Here is a 17959-nt window from a genome sequence, read left to right on the forward strand (position 1 = left end):
AGACAAATGACAATGAAACCACGATGATCCAAAACCTATGGGATGCAGCAAAAGCAGTTCTAAGAGGGAAGTTTACAGCTAAACAAGCCTACCTCAAGAAACAAGAAAAATCTCAACCTAATGTTACATCTAAAGGAACTAGAGGAAGAAGAACAAACAAAACCCAAAGTTAGCAGAAGGAAAGAAATCATCAATATCAGACCAGAAATAAACGAAACAGAAACAAAGAAAGCAATAGCAAAGATCAATAAAACTAAAAGCTGGTTCTTTGAAAAGATAAACAAAATTGATAAACCATTAGCCAGACTCATCAAGAAAGGGAGAGGACTGGAATCAATAAAATTAGAAACGAAAAAGAAGGAGTTACAACAGACACCGCAAAAATACAAAGCAACCTAAGAGACTACTACAAGCAACTCTATGCCAATAAAATGGACAACCTGGAAGAAATTCTTAGAATTTCTTCTAAATTCTTAGAAATTCTTAAATTTAAGAAATTCTTCTTAAATTCTTAGAAAGGTATAACCTTCCAAAACTGAGCCAGGAAAAACCATAAACAAGACAAAAAATAACTCTCAGAATGGGAGAAAATATTTGCACATGAATCAACAGACAAAGGATTAATCTTCAAAATATATAAACAGCTCATGCAGCTCAATATTAAAAAGCAAACAACCCAATCCAAAAATGGGCAGAAGACCTAAATAGACATTTCTCCAGAGAAGACATACAGATGGCCAAGAAGCACATGAAAAGCTTCTCAACATCACTAATTATTAGAGAAATGCAAATCAAAACTACAATGAGGTATCACCTCACATCAGTTAGAATGAGCATCATCAGAAAATCTACAAACAACAAATGCTGGACAGGGTGGGGAGAAAAGGGAACCCTCTTGCACTGTTGGTGGGAATGTAAATTGATACAGCCACTATGGAGAACAGTATGGAGGTTCCTTAAAAAACTAAAAATAGAATTACCATATGATCCAACAATCCCACTACTGGGCATATACCCAGAGAAAACCATAATTCAAAAAGACCCATGCACCCCAATGTTCATTGCAGCACTCTTTACAATAGCCAGGTCATGGAGGCAACCTAAATGCCCATCGACAGATGAATGGATAAAGATGTGGTACATATGTACAATGGAATATTAGCCATAAAAGGGAACAAAATTGGGTCATTTGTTGAGATGTGGATGGATCTAGAGACTGTCATACAGAGTGAAGTAAGTCAGAAGGAGAAAAACAAATATCGTATATTAACACATATATGTGGAACCTAAAAAATGGAACAGATGAACCAGTTTTCAGGGCAGAAATTGAGACACAGATGTAGAGAACAAACGTATGGACACCAAGGGGGGAAAGCGGCAGGGGTGTGGGGGTGGAGGTGTGATGAATTGGGCGATTGGGATTGACATGTGTACACTGATGTGTATAAAATTGATGACTAATAAGAACCTGCTATATAAAAAAATTTTTTAAAGAATTAAGAGAGATAAAAAAGAATACAAACAAGCTTTAGGAAAAGGTTTACCAGTTTGGTTGGTCCACATTTTCCTTTTTATGTTTGCAGAAGACTGATGCGTGATAAAAATATATGATCAATTAAGTCTAAATTTTTTTCTCTGTGTGTAAAATAGAAATTATAAAGAATAAGAAAGTATATAATCAAATATTAATTAGCAGTGTCTTTATCTTTCTAAAATATATAAAAATTATAATATGTCTTAAAATAATGGTACGTTTCCTTGGATTAAAAAAAGTTTGGTATTTTGGGCAAAAAAATAAATAAAGCAACCCACAGTATAAGACTGAATCATCTCTTGTGTGAGGATCTGTATTAAAGATCAGATGACTAAGATGAAAAGTTCCAAGAAGAAGTTTATTATCCTTTAATCCTGAATTTAACTTCCCAAATTAAATTCTTTTTATGTTGCAGTTCTGAGGTATCAAAGCTTTTCTTTTCTTGATATTATATATTATCGTAATAACTCAGTTTACCACAGGAATTGGAATAAAACACCAGCTTTTGTTTCTTAGGAATATACTGATAGTCACTATCAGTATAGAAATTCATTTCTTTGTCTCTAAGCTTATTTTATTTTATCATTAAAAAGAATATTGGGCTTCCCTGGTGGCGCAGTGGTTCAGAGTCTGCCGCAGGGGACACGGGTTCGTGCCCCGGTCCGGGAAGATCCCACATGCCGTGGAGCGGCTGGGCCTGTGAGCCATGGCCGCTGGAACCTCTTTTGAAAAATAGTTATTTTGTCTAATTTTTCTTTTGAAAACAGAACCATCATTAATAGTGATGTACAGAGTATGTGAGCTAAATGGGAGTGCAGCACCAATTAAGATTTCATTTTTGAGAGCTAGAATGTTAAACTGGCCTTTTTGTTTCATATTTTTATTTTTGGTGAAGAAATGGTTTAAATGGTGTTAAAAAATCAAATTCATATTTCGTGTCAGTGATAGAAAAACCTTAATGGATATCTATTGAATTTTCTTAAATGCAATTTTACTGTTCCTTACTTGGGTATTTCTTTTGGTTAACTTATTGTTTCTGATTACATTTTTTTCTTCTACATAATTTTTTCTTTATATTTCTGATAAAAGGGCAATAAAATTCAAATATGATATCATGTGAGACTATATTAAAAAATTACTCTATTGGCAAAAAAAATCTAAGCTGCATTTAATAGCCTTATTCTTGGTAGTATTGATTGTTATTTTGAAACTATTATATGTAGATTATAGAATAAAGCTAATAAGTAATTATGTTAATGATATTAGAAGCCAAGAATCAGAGTAAGAGAATAAATATTTAAAATATAGAAATATTATAATAATCCTTTAATCTTATTATTGAATTGAAAATGTCAGTATGGACTCCTGGTTTATTTTCCTTTTACTAAAGAATACAGAGCTCCTCTGTCCATGGCAGTGACAACCCAGTAACAATGAATACCTCTCTTTATAGAAGAATTCCAACTAGTAAATGTAGAGGGGGACTTCCCTGGTGGCACAGTGATTAAGGATCCGCCTGCCAGTGCAGGGGATGTTCTATCCCTGGTCCGGGAAGATCCCACATGCCACGGAGCAGCTAAGCCTGTGCACCACAACTACTAAGCCTGTGCTCTAGAGCCCGTGAGCCACAACTACTGAGCCCACATATCAAAACTACCAAAGCCTGCGTGCCCTAGAACCCACAAGCCACAACTACTGAGCCCACATGCTTCAATTACTGAAGCCCGCATGCCTAGAGCCCGTGCTCTGCCACAAGAGAAGCCACTGCAATGAGAAGCCCACGCACTGCAACAAAGAATAGCCCCTGCTCGCCCCAACTAGAGAAAGCCTGTGTGCAGCAACAAAGACCCAATGCAGCCAAATAAATGCAGAAGGAATGACAGAATTAGAAAATTATTTTATATTCTTAATAAAATAATGAATCTCCACTCCCACCCCATTCCACCCTCAGACTGCTCTAGGGTTATTTTCAAATACCATTTCCCACTCAAAAAAAAAAACACCCAGGCATCCTTGGAGAAAAGGCTTTTTTTAGGTTTAGGGAAGCAAATTTGTAAGATGAATATTGTACCAATTAGCAAGGAAGCTATTGAAGACTACTACTATGGTGGTATCAAAATGACCTGGGTGCTATCTTAAAGGAGCTCCCTATATCAGTCAAAGATGAGACTGAGCATTCAGGGAATAAATATTGCAGTTGATTGAAACTGCAGGTTGTTAGAGAACCAATTTGTTTTTCTGAAAATCAGTTTTTAAAAACTGACTCATCTATTTTTTCTGTACAAATTGTATTGCATAGTAACCAGCTAGTTGATGAGGGAAACTTCTTTATAGAAGAATTCCAACTAACAAATGAATTATAGAATTAGAAAATCACCATTTCATTACCCTCAATGAAATGATGGATTTATAGTGCTCATCTGTGGATGCTAAAATCAGATGAAAGACTGATGGGAGCTTCATAATGGATGGATCAAGCACTTAGGACTGTCAGAACCCTTTTTCTCTTCCCTCCACTACTTCAGCACAGCTGCTGATTGTGTATCTGTAGAATAATGCTGTAGTTTGTGGTTTGACCCCACCTACTTGTAGTCTGGGGTTTGAGATACCCTTTCACCTGGTTTTGTTAAAGATGTTTGTGGGCTTTTACTTTTACTCTCAAAGTTTCTCTGTGCATTTTTATGAGGAAATTTGGTAAGATTTTAAAAGGTACACTGACACCACCACCTTGTGCCAGTTGAAGGCCATTGCATCAGGCTTTTCTTCCTGTCCTTCCACTGAACGATTATTGTCAAGGCCACCATGACCTCTACTTGCCATCTCCAGTAGTCACTTCTTAGTTCTCGGGATACTTCCTCAAACTTCATACACCCAAAACTGAACTTTTGATTTCCCCTTCCAAATCTGCTCTTCCTGAATCTTCCTTATGTCATTAAGTGGTGTATGTATTCTCTAAGCTGCTCAGCATCATCTTTGACCCCTTTCTTTCTCCCATATTCCACACTTAATCTATCAGTTCTCTCAGATCTACCTTCAAAATATATCCTGTATACTAACACTGAACAAAAAGGAAATTAAGGAAACAATTACATTTAGAATAGCATCAAAAAGAGTAAAATATTTAAGAATAAACTTAACCAAGGAGGTAAAAGACTTATACACTGAAAACTACAAAACGTTGCTGAAAGAAATTAAAGATGCAAATAATTGGAAAGTCATACTATGTTCATGGATTAGAAGACTTAATATCGTAAAGATGACAATAGTACCCAGATTCAGTGCAATCCCTATCAAAATCCCAATTGCTCTTTTGCAAAGATAGAAAATCCTATCCTAAAATTCATATTGAATCTCAAGGGGTCCAAACAGTCAAAACAACCTTGAAAAAGAAGAACAAAGTTGGAGGTCTCAGACTTCTGGATTTCAGAACTTAGTACAAAGCTACAGTAATCAAAACAGTGTGGTGCTGGCATACAGACAGACCAATGGAATAGAATTGAGAGCCCAGAAATAAACCCTCACATATATGTTCAAATGATTTTTGATAAGGTGCCAGGACCATTCAGTGAGGAACAGACAGTCTTTTCAACAAATGATGCTGGGAAAACTGGATATCCACATGCAAAAAAATGAAGTTGGACCATTACCTTACACTATGTACAAAAATTAACTTGAAATGGGTCAGAGACCTTAGCATAAGAGCTAAAACTATACAACAGTATAAGGGAAATGCTTCATAACATTGGACTTATAAGTGACTTCTTAGATATGACACTAAACGTACAAGTAATAAAAATTATAAATTGGACTGTATCAAAATTTTAAATGTCTGTGCAGCAAAGGACACAGTAAATTAGAATGAAGAGGCAGCCCACAGAATAGGAGAAAATATTGGCAAATTGTGTATCTGGCAAGGGTTAATATCCAGAATATATAAAGAACTCCCACAATTCAACAAAACAGGCAAACCTGGTTTTTTAAATATGCAAAAGACTTAAAAAGACATTTCTCAAAAAGAGATATACAGGGACTTCCTGGTGGTCCAGTAGTTAAGAATTGCCTTCCAATGCAGGGGATGTGTGTTCAATCCCTGGTTGGGGAACTAAGATCCCACATGCCGCGGGGCACCTAAGCCCGCGCACCACAACTAGAGAAGTCCGCGTGCCTCAACAAAAGATCCCACATGCCGCATCGAGGATCCCACGTGCCACAACTAAGACCCAAAGCAACCAAAAAAAAGAGATATACAAATGGCCAATAACCACATGAAAAGATGTTCAACATACTAATCATTAGGGAAATGCAAATCAAAACCACAATGAAATATCACTTCACAATCATTAGAGCTAATATTTTTTAAAAAACAAAATAAATATTTCTTGGATGAGGAGAAACTAGAACTCTTAGGCATTGCAAAACGATGAGGCCACTGTGGAAGACAGTATAGCAATTCCTCAAAATATTAAACATAGAAATACCATATGACCTGGCAATTTCATTTCTGGGTATATACCAAAAGAATTGAAAGCAGGATCTCAATGAGATTATTTTATACCCATGTTCAATAGCAGCATTATTCACAATAGCCAAAAGTGGAAGCAACTTGGGTGTACATCAATAGATGAATGTATAAAGGAAATGTAGTGTATACATACAATATCACTCAGCCTTAAATATTATTAAGCCTTATTATTATTCAGCCTTAAAAAGGAAGAAAATTCTGACACATGCTACATTGTGGAGGAACCTTGAGGACACTATGGCAAGTGAAACAAACCAGTCATAAAAAGACAAATACTGTATGATTCCTCTTACATGAGGTACCTAGAGTAATCAAATTCAAAGACAGTAAAATGGTGGTTTCCAGAGACTCGGGGTGGGGGTGGAAGGAGGGAATGTTTAATGGATATAGAGTTTCAGTTTTGCAAGACGAAAGAGTTTGGGAGATTTGATGCATAAAAATGTGAATGTACATAACATTACCGAAGTGTACACTTAGAGATGGGTAAGATAGTAAATTTTATGTTACATGTTTTTACCACAATTAAAAGATTTTTTAATTTGTAAGATATTTGTATAAAGAAATGTGATAATATATAGTGGAGTTATGTAAGTAAAATGGGTGACAACAATAGCACAAAAGCTGAGAGGGATGAAATGAAAGAATACTGTCATAAGGCTCTTACACTATATGTAAAGTAGTATAATCACCTGAAATTAGACTGTGATAAGTTAAAGATGCATACTTAAAACCTAAAGTAACCACTAAAGTAACACTACAAAGAGTTATAGCTAAATCCAACGAAGGAGACAAATGAAATTGTAAAAAGACAAGACAAAACAAAACAAAAAACTCAATCCTAAACAAAACAGAAAAAAGCAGGAAAAGGGAATAAAGAACAGATGGGACAAATAGATAACAAATACCAAAATGATATACATAAACATAATCATATCATAGCCACATTAAAGTATACCCTGTAAACACGCAGTTAAAAGCAGAGGTTAGCAGATTGGATTAAAAAAGGAAGACCCAACCATATGCTGCTTGTAAGAAACCTACTTTAAATATTAAAATATAAATAGGTTAAAAGGGTGAAGGAGGCTACACAAAACCAACACAAATCAAAATAAAGTTGAAGAGGCTAATTAATATCAGGAGATTTCAGAGCAAACCTGTTGCCAGGGATACACTTAAACACTTATGCAGGTAATAACAAAGCTAAAAAAAATATGAAGTGAAAAGTGATAGACCTGCAGTGAGAAATAGACAAACCTGCAATTATAGTCTGATTTCATTACCTCTCTCTCAATAATTGAAAGAATAAGGAGACAGAAAATCATTGAGTACATAAAAGACTTGAACAGCATAATCAACTAACTTTACCTGATTGATGTTTACAGAACATTCCCTCTAACAAAAGCAGAACATACATTCTTTGGAAATGCTCTCTGGACCATAAAACAAGTCTCAAAATTTTAAGAGGATTCAAGTCACACAAAATATGTTCTCTGACCTCCTGGAGTTAAATTAGAAATCAGTAACAGAAAAATCTCTGGAAAACCCCCAAATATGTGGAAACTAACTTCTAAATAACCCATGAGATAAAGAAGAAATCAAAAGGGAAATTAGAAGATCATTTGAACTGAATGAAAATGAAAACAATATATCAAAATTTTAAATGTGCCACTAAAGCAATTTCTATATTAGAGAAGAATGTCTGGAATTAATACTCTCAGCTTACACCTTAAGAAATTGGAGAAAGAAGAGCAAATTAAACCAAAAGTAGACAGAAGAAAGGTAATAAGAAAGATCAGAGCAGCAGTTGGTGAACTAGAAAACAGAAAATTACTCAAAGAATTAGTTCCTTGAGAAAGTCAATAAAATTGATAAGCCTCTGGCCAAACTGATCAGGAGAAAAAGAGAAGGGACAAATTAGCAATATCAAAAATGAGATGACATCGCTACAGGTTATAAAGATAGTAAGGAAATCTTGTGAACAAGTTTATGCCAATAAATTTGACAATTTCTATGAAATGGATGAATTCCACTAGTGTGGTCATTCCATACTGATGACCAAAGCTCATTCAAGGTGAATAGATAAATTAAATAGCCCTATATCTATTAAGGAAATTGCATTTAAAACTATCCGAAAAAAGAAAACTCCAGGTACAGATGGTTTCTGGTGAGTTCTACAAAAACTTAAGGAAGAATAATAACAATTCTATGCCAACTCCAGAAAACTGAAAAGATAGGAATACTTCCAATTTCATTCTATGAAACCAGCATCATTCTGATACCAAAACCAGACAAAAACATTACAAAACAGAAAACTACAGACCAGAATCCCTCTTGAACATAGATTTTAAAATTCTAAACAAATTTTACCAAATCATATCTAACAGTATATAAAAAAGATAGTTCATCATGACCAGGTGGCATTTATCCCAAGAATGCAGGTTGATTTAACATTCAAAAACTTAATCAGGGTTTCCCTGGTGGCGCAGTGGTTGGGAGTCCGCCTGCCGATGCAGGGGACACGGGTTCGTGCCCCGGTCCGGGAAGATCCCACATGCCGTGGAGCGGCTGGGCCCATGAGCCATGGGTGCTGAGCCTGCGCGTCCGGAGTCTGTGCTCCGCAACAGGAGAATATAATTTTCTATATTAACAGACCAAAAAAAGGAAAACCATATGATCTCAACAGATGCAGGAAAAAAAATTTACCAAAATCCAGCATATATTCCTGATTAAAAACTTTTAGCAGGGTGTCTGGGATGATATAGGGTCCAGGGACGGCAGTGTACAGGGCCTAGGGGTCAGCTGGCCAAGGGTTGGCCAACCTGCAGTATCCCTGGTCTCCAGCCCTCACCCAAGACTATCCAAGAGGACAAAGCCTCCCCAATGGCAGGCTCAGCATGTGGGAACCACCTCTCTGAGGCCTTCCTTGGGCCCTGAGCAGACGGAGGGCCTGGTTCCTGGAATGACAGTGACAAGAGTCCCTTCCCCTGGGCTGGGCCCCTCTATAGCCAGGAGCCAATGGCCCAGGACAGAGCCAAACCCTGTGAGCTGAACCAAGAGAAATACAATGCTGATGACAACATGAAGATCATCTGCCAGTGGGACAGCACCATGGGCAAGCCCAAAATTATGGAGAGATTTATCATAGATGGACATAGATTTATCATAGACAGCCACAGCAGCTGTCCATATACACCCTGACCCTGTATAAGCACATGGCCATGGTGGGCAGTATCTTACTGGTCTCATCTTTGTGGACTTTTTGGACACAGCAAGCCAGGAGCAGTTCCAGAGCACACATGCCTCCTACTGCAAGGCCCACACCTACATCGTGCTGTTTGATGTCAGAGGAAAGTCACCTACAAGAACCTGAGCACCTTGGGAAATGGGGCTTTGGGAGTTCAGGCCAGAGATCCTGTGCATCTGGTGGCCAAAAAAATTGTTGCAGACATAAAGGTGACCCCCAAAATCTTCAGTTTTGCCCAGTTCTCCCTGCTCCCCATACTTTGTCTCAACTGCTGATGGTGCCAACAGTGAAAAGCTTTACAATGATACAGTTCAGTTGGCTGTGTCTTAGAACACCCTGTACACTTCATGGATGAGGTTTTGCAGGAGCTTGAGGACTTTGACTTGGATAGAAGGAGCAGAAGGAGGAGGATATGCCCAACTAAGAAGCAATGGGGCAGCATTGTGAGCCCATCTCAAAACTGAGAAGCCCTTCCAAGCCATCTCCCACGAACCTCCTGAAAACCCACCAATCCCATTTGCCTCCCCTACTTCATTGCCCATGATACCTGACCTTCTCACAGTTGTCCCCTCCCCTGTACTCAGGGACAGGGATGGGGATAGCACCAGCAAGTGCCCTCAACCGATGTAAGAGGTCCACATTAGACTGTAAAGCAGAATTAGAGATCAGTATTATAACCTTCACTCCATGGCCAGACAGTAAAGAGAATCAGGCAACATGCTTTGTGTGTCTCTTAGAAATTTAGGTGAGTTTTTTTTTTTTCTCCCAGAACTGACCTCAGGGTCCATTCATTGCATCTCCACCAAGGGAATGATTTCTAATCCTTGATTACCCCCATTTCCATCCCTGTGGAATTTGGGAAGCCTCCATCCTTTTTACACATGACCTACCATCCTTTATCCTTTTTAGTCTCCCAGCAAACTTTTTTAAAAATGGTTTTGAGCAGACAGCTGTTCACTCCACAGATTTTTGAGCACCTATGGTATTTCACGAGCTCTTGTAGGTACAGCCAGTACCTTGGTGAACTGTGAGGCCAAGACCACAGGCACAGATTTGCCATTAAAATCAAGTGAAAGGGCTTCCCTGGTGGCGCAGTGGTTGAGAGTCCGCCTGCCGATGCAGGGGACACAGGTTCGTGCCCCAGTCTGGGAAGATCCCACATGCCACGGAGCGGCTGGGCCCGTGAGCCATGGCCGCTGAGCCTGCACATCTGGAGCCTGTGCTCCGCGGTGGGAGAGGCCACAACAGTGAGAGGCCCGTGTACCGCAAAAAAAAAAAAAAAAGTGAAAGAAGGTGTCAGATCTGGCCGTACACAAACTTTGTTGGTAAACATCAAAGGTCAGTAGGCCATTGGGTCCAAACCCATTTGGATTACAAGAACTTGACTTTTTAAAGAGGTACTGTTAAAACCCCTCTTTCATCATATGAGGCTTTCTCTCATTTTTTGAAGACTAGTATAGACATTGTGTGACTCTGTCCTTTGGTGACAGAGGCTGCAAAAGAACCATCCTGCTGCCTTTTCCGCTTCTTTCTAGTACTTGTGGCTCACTAATGTGTTTTTATGATCATCTTGTGCATTATTTCCATTGTTTTTATTTTTTTCTGTTTTTTTTTTTTTTTTTTACAGTAAGGGTTGAATTACATTTTAGAAATCTCTTAGCAAAGTAGGCATAAAATGTAACTTCCTTAAACTGAAGAGGGGCATCTATGAAAAACTGACAGCTACCATCATACTTAAAGGGGAAGACTAAATGGTTTTTCCTAAGATTAGAAACGAGATTGATGTGTGCTCTTATGACTTTTGTTTCCACATTATACTTGAGGTTCTAGCCAGCACAATAAGGAAAAAGAAAAATAAAAGGTACCCATATTAGAAATGAAGAAGTAAAACTGTCATTTGCAGATGACATTATTGTCTATGAAGAAAATTTGACGGCATTTATAAAAAAGCTACTAGAAGTAACAAATGGGTTTAACAAGGTTGCAAGATATAAGATCATTATACATTTTTATAACTATTTTTTTAATATTTATTTTATTTATTTATTTGGTTGCACCAGGTCTTAGTTGCGGCTGGTGGGCTCCTTAGCTGTGGCTCATGGATTCCTTAGTTGCAGCTTGCTGGCTCCTTAGTTGTGGCATGTGGGCTCCTTAGTTGTGGCATGTGAACTCTTAGTTGCAGCATGCATGTGGGGTCTAGTTCCCTGACCAGGGATCAAACCCGGGCCCCCTGCATTGGGAGCTCAGAGTCTTAACCACTGTGGCACCTATGCTTGGGAAGTCCCAAGATCATTATACATTAATGAATTTTATTTCTATACAGGAAATGAATGGGAATTGAATTTTTTAAATACCATTTTCATTAGCATCAAACAGGAAATAACATAAACAGGAAATTCTTAGAGATCTCACAAAAGATATATAAGATCTATACAATGAAATCTATAAAATATTGTTGAGAAAAATAAATAAAAACTAAATAAATGGAGAGATATACAGTGTTCGGGGAACCACTCAATATTGTTAAGATGTCATTTCTCTCCCAGTTGTTCTGTATATTCAGTGCAATCCCAGTGTAGATCCCAGAAGGCTTTTGTTTTTAATAGAAATTGACAAGATGGACCTAAAATTAATATGGGAATGCAGAGGATCAAGAACAACCAAAAAGACATTGGAAAAGGAGAAAAAAATTGGAGTTGATTTGAGATTTGTTACAAAGCTACAGAAATCATGACAGTGTGGTATTTGCTTAATGATAGACAAATAGATACATGGTACAAAATAGTGTTCAGCCATAGATCAACATGTATATGGGCAACAGATTTTTGCCAAACGTACAAAGGCAATTCAGTGGAGGAAGGACAGCCTTTTCAACAAATGGTGCTGGGACAATTGTGTGTCATGTGAAAAAAAGAACTTTGATCCATACCTTGAACCATATGCAAAAGTAACTCAAATGGATCAGAGCCCTACATATAAAGGCCTACATATAAACTTCTAGAAAAGAAAATAGGGAGAACTCTTGTAACCTTGAGATAAGGCAAAGATTACTTAGATACAATACCAGAGCACGATCAACAAATGAAACATTGATAAACTGACTTCATCAAAATTAAAAACTCCTGCCAGAGTGAGAGAAAATATATGCAAAATGAATTATATCTCGAGTATGTAAACTACTCTCTAGGTGGCTCTGTAGCACAATGGATAGCACACTGGACTTCTAGAATATGTAAAATACTCTCAAGTCAATAATAACAACTCTAGAAAAATGGGCCAAAGATTCTAGCAGACACTTCCCCAGAGAAGATATGCAGATGGCAAATGAGTACATGAAAAGATGCTTAACATCATTAGTCATTATAGAAATACAAATTAAAACCGCAAGGAGATACCACTGCACACCTATTAGAATGGTTACAATCAAATGAAAAAGACTGGGCATACCAAGTGTTGGTGAGGATGTGGAGGAACTGGGATTTTCATACACTGCTGGTGGAAATGTAAAATGGTACACTCACTTTAGCAAACACTTTGGCAGTCTCTTAAAAAGTCACACACGCCTACCATATTAGCCAGTCTTCCCTACTTCATAGCTATTTACCCCAGCACAAGGAAAGTATAAATCCTTACAAAGACATGTATGCTGTTTGAAAAGTAAAGACTGCTGTTTTTAGCTTTATTCATTGCAGCCAAAACTGGAAAACAATACAAATGTCCCATCAACAGGGAAAAGGATAAATAAGTTGTGTTATGTCTGTACAATGGGATACTACATAGCATAAGAAATGAACTATTGATACATGCAACAACATGGATTAATCTCAAGATAATTATGCTGAGTGAAAGAAAGCGTGCACAAAATAGAACATACTGTCATTCCATTTATATAAGACCCTCAAAAATACAAACTATAGTAGCAGAAAGTAGTTCATGGAGGATGAAGTGAAAAGGTGGCAGGAAGAAGGGATTAAGAAGAGGCACAAGGAAATTTGGGGAGGATGATAGACTATGTTGATTGTTGTGATGGTTTCATAGTCAAGTTAAAACATCAAATTGTACACTTTATGCAGTTTAAGTCAGTTATATCTCCATAAGGCTATTTTTAAAATATTTATGTATGTATGCATGTATATGTATATATGCAAGTATGTGATAGAGGGGACTCAGATTAAAAGAGACTTGAGACACATAGCAACCAAATGCAATGTTTGGACTTTGTACCCTGATTCAAGCATTCTGGAGGCAGCTGGGGGAATAGTCTGAGTGTTAGATTATGTTGATTAATTATTGTTAGTTTTGTTAGATAAGACAGTGGCACCAAACAAAAGCCCGTATCTGTTAGACATAGTTCACTTGGGGTGACTTTATGGGTGAAAGCCTACAGTGCTTGTGATGTGCTTTGAAATCCTCTAGCATAATAAAGAGGGGGGGAATAGATGAAGAATATAGGTAAATACTGATAATTGAAAGTCAATGATAAATACATTAAAGGTTCATTAAATTCCGGTTTCTTTTGTGTACTTTAAAATTCCTCCTAAAATTTTATGTTGTTTTTGTCTTATCCTCAGGATAGAATCCAAGGTCTCCTTTGTTTTAGCTCCCACCATACCCCTTCAGCCTCATCATCTGCCTCACACCACAGTTTAGGATCTGGTTATATGCAGGGTGACAATCTGTCCCAGTGTGCCTGGAACAGTCTTGGTTTGTGCCTGTTGTCCCAGTGTAATTATTAACAGGGCCCTCTGACTCTCAAAATATTCTAATTTGAGTAATACATGCTTACCCTAGTTATAGTTATATCGAACTGTAATTTCCTTCACATACCTGTGCTTCACACCTGTTTGTCTTTACTAGACTATTCCTTTGTCCAGAATCCCCCTTCCTATCCCAATGCTTTCCTTATCTAACTCCTTCCTACTCACTTTTCCGAGTCTTAGCTCAGGCATCATTTTCTCAAAGCCTTCCCTGGCAGTCCTCTGCTGCCCTATCCCACCCCACCTGCATTATTTTGCCTTCTTTGTGCTGCCACACCACCTGGGCATGCTCTGTCGTACAGCACTTGATGAAAATGTGTTTACTGGTCTACTTTCCAATTCAGTTAGCTTTTCAAGGTTAGGGGTACACTGTCTTTTCATCTTTGGGTCCTTGGTGTCTAACAGTGTTGGCAATGTCTGCAAAATGCTGGATAAATTTAGCCTTAGAGATTTTCTGACTTAACCTTCTTAGATAAATGAGAAAAACTCAAGCTTGGAAAGGTAAATGCACCTTCCTAAGATCACGGAGCATAGCAGTGGCAGAGTCAGAAGTAGAGCTCATGATTGTATCCCTTCTCCCACACAGTGATATGATAAGCAATTTTAAGGAGCTTTAGAGGTGTCTTTTCCCAAAGACAGAGCTTATATATCTAATAAGGGTCATCCTTGGAGCAGAACAGGAAAGCTGTTAGAACAGTGGCAGTAGCTCTGACATGTACAAGAACTAGATGTTGATAATGCTGTAATATTTCACATTTGTTAGATACAAAATGCAATGGTGATTATGACACCTGGCTTTTTTACTATATACACTTATTTACCAGAATGCTAAATCTGTGGGGAAAACTGCCAGTTTTTCTCTTTTTTAAATTATTTTTTTAAAATCCTCTCATATGATATGACATGGAAAGTAATGTAGGATAATAGGGACTTTATACATTTAATTATTTTAAAATAACGTCATCTAGAGTGCATCTTAAAAGTTCTCATCACAAGAAGAAAAACATTCTGTGTGGTGATAGATGTTAACTAGACTTATTGTGATCATTTCAAAACATACAACCATCAAATCATGTTGTACACCTGAAACTAATATAATGTGTATCTCAATTATACCTCAATTAAAAATTTTAATAAAATAAAGTGAGCTGAAATATCAGGGAAAAAAAAAGAACGTCCAGAGATCCTGCACTTAATGTCTGTTTTTCTTTGCAATTTTCATAGCGTCGTCTTGGAGATGCAGCCAAGAAAGCCATCAGCAAATTAACAACCAGAACAGTGAAAAAGGGTGATAAGGTACAGTAATGAAATCACTTTAACACTATAAAAACAGTAAAGTATTTTGCTTTTGATTTGGTGGGCGGGAGTATACCCTAACCATTTGTGTCTCCTTTGTTAGATTATTCTTTTTCTCCAAGCATACTATCTAAACTAGCTTCTCTTTGAAATCTTATTTTTAGTATGCCTGTCATTCAGAGACCCTCCATACAGTTCTCTAATTTTCCTGGATTTTAAAAGCTCTTGTCATAATTAGCATCACCGGACTACTTACAGTTTCCCTAGCTGTGGTGTTCAACAGTTTTCTTCTGCTAAAACCTAGCATATTTTGGGGAAGAACTCTAAGTAGCCAGGAATGTGCATTCTCTTCCTGTGCTTCGTGCGACTTTGCGTCTCTCTTCTGTGTTTTAGTTCTTCACCAGTTAGCTGGAGAACTAGAGACCCACATTCAAGGGAGTGTTGGTTAACAAGGTGCTTTCTGTACAGTGGGCTAAGCAGTTTGAAAGAAGGGCACAGTTTGTTAGGGTTGGATCTAGTGGCTTAGGGGAAATGACTCAGAGAGGTAGTGATAGAGGCCATCTATAGCTGAGATTCCTGACCCTAATTCTCCAGTCAGATCTCAAAATTAGGTCGAGCCCTGTTTCTGCTCTCTATGGACAAAACAGCAACTTAATGTGAGACCCTGTGTTCAATATATTTAAGGTTATCTAGAATGAAGAAATTGCATCTCTGAAGGTATAAAACCAAACCTGTCTTCTGCCCCAAAACCAACTCTAATTTTTTACCAGAGAGCTCTGGAAGGATAATTGTAGGTGATTCTCCATCCTCTTTTTATTTTACTTTACTCATTTTTATTCCCACTGCCTTGACACCCCACATCTAGTTTTCCTTGACACAGCTCCAGAAGATAGAAACATTTTCAGTGAACTTCATGGTATACTAAAGAAAGAAAAAAGTAAAAACACTTGCAGAAAATATAAGCAGCATCACAACAGCTGTACTTTAACCCCAGAGGAGTGGTCACCAATATAAATGCTTTTTTGACCTGGTAACCTTCAGCTGCCACATTAATTTGAACTTCCCTGGAGCTCATCCAACCTACCCATCCTACTTTGTCCCCCCATGCTAATACAAAACCATCTTTCCTTATTAAAACCAACACTTTTTTAAAGTTTGTACCTCCTAGACCTGTCAAGAGTTACCCTACTGAGTTTCAGTCCACGCGGCAGTGACACAGCAAATAGTGTTGCCTTTCCTGGTAGTGCTCTGTTTAATGACAAGGCACGGAAACCCTTCCCCAATCCAGAGGAGGAAGGAGATCAATTACCCTGGGTGACCAAAAACCTGGCTGACTCTTCCTGACCCTTGATAAAGACCTAGTATAGAGTTGAGTCCATGACTGTTCTCTACCCCAAATCTATAACCAGATGCACAGCTCCTATCCTTGGGGTGAGTCTTTTGGGGGCTCAACCATCTTTTCTGCCTGTACTTAACTGTGTGGTCATACTTAACTGTGTGGTCAGATGAGTGTCCTGATGAGGAAAACCTACTCAGACCAGTATAGTGATGCTGCACTAGATGGTCCAAGGTGATAGCTGATTTGAATCTTAAAAAAAAATTAGTATTCTGATTTCTAAGACGTTTCACAAAAAGAATTAGTATTAATTGTTACACCATAGTTTAAAAACAAAATAGACTGGCTTAGTTACAATTTGGGTCAATACAGTTAAGCAAATAGAAACGTTACTTTTTTTTTTTTATAACCTTTCACTTTATAATCACCTGTTTACCACAGTTGCCACAGGAAAAATCTTAGCTGGATCGTATCTCCTCCATTTAGGTACTTATAGCTTTGGCGTATAACTTTCATTGCTGTGCTTTTCATTTCAGGAAACAGACCCAGACTTTGATCATTGTGCAGTCTGCATAGAAAGCTATAAACAGAATGATGTTGTCCGGATTCTCCCCTGCAAGTATGTCAAATTTCTTCATTTAAAATAGAATGATACTGGGCTTCCCTGGTGGCGCAGTGGTTGAGAGTCAGCCTGCGATGGAGGGGACACGGGTTCGTGCCCCAGTCTGGGAGGATCCCACATGCTGCAGAGCGGCTGGGCCCGTGGGCCATGGCCACTGGGCCTGTGCGTCCGGAGCCTGTGCTCCGCAACGGGAGAGGCCGCAGCGGTGAGAGGCCCACGTACCACAAAAAAAAAAAAAAAAAAAAGAATATAATGATACTAATGTGATTTGTACATCTCCCTTTCAGAGTGGGTATCCACTTGCTTTTGAGAGCCACCTTACCCACGGCTTTTCTGGTAGGCAGAGGCCCAGCTGCACACTGCACATAGTGGTGAGCCATGTGCCTCAGCAAGAACTGATTGCAAAGCCTTTTCTAGTTATGAGAAACACAGGGGCACAACCTCCACAGGTTGTGTGGAGGCACATCAGTAGCCTAAAAACATTAAGGTCAAGAATTTTTATTTCTGTAACTTCCGTGGTTTTCAGAACTAGCCACTGTTCCTCTCCTTCTTAAATCAGAGTACACCACTAGGCTCTCTGATAAAGCCTCAGCAGTGTTCACTTGGTGCTGGGTACCAGAACTCTAGGACTTGGATTAAATCTTTTTT

At 38.2% G+C, this 17959-nt stretch overlaps 1 protein-coding gene and 1 pseudogene across 1 annotated transcript in view; both read left to right on the plus strand.

Annotated features, from left to right (window-relative positions):
* The window catches only part of RNF130 (ring finger protein 130), a 101303-nt gene that overhangs the window by 61910 nt on the left and 21434 nt on the right, over window positions 1–17959 (plus strand). The window contains exons 5-6 of the mRNA XM_024765028.1: window positions 15282–15353; window positions 17226–17308. Of these exons, the coding sequence (XP_024620796.1) occupies window positions 15282–15353; window positions 17226–17308 (155 nt within the window). The remainder of the gene's footprint in view (window positions 1–15281; window positions 15354–17225; window positions 17309–17959) is intronic.
* LOC112412866 (rab-like protein 2A pseudogene) lies at window positions 8783–10283 on the plus strand (annotated as a pseudogene).

The sequence above is a fragment of the Neophocaena asiaeorientalis genome, unplaced genomic scaffold (assembly GCF_003031525.2).
Source record: "Neophocaena asiaeorientalis asiaeorientalis breed wild unplaced genomic scaffold, Neophocaena_asiaeorientalis_V1.1 scaffold241, whole genome shotgun sequence".
Classification (NCBI taxonomy): Eukaryota; Metazoa; Chordata; class Mammalia; order Artiodactyla; family Phocoenidae; genus Neophocaena; species Neophocaena asiaeorientalis.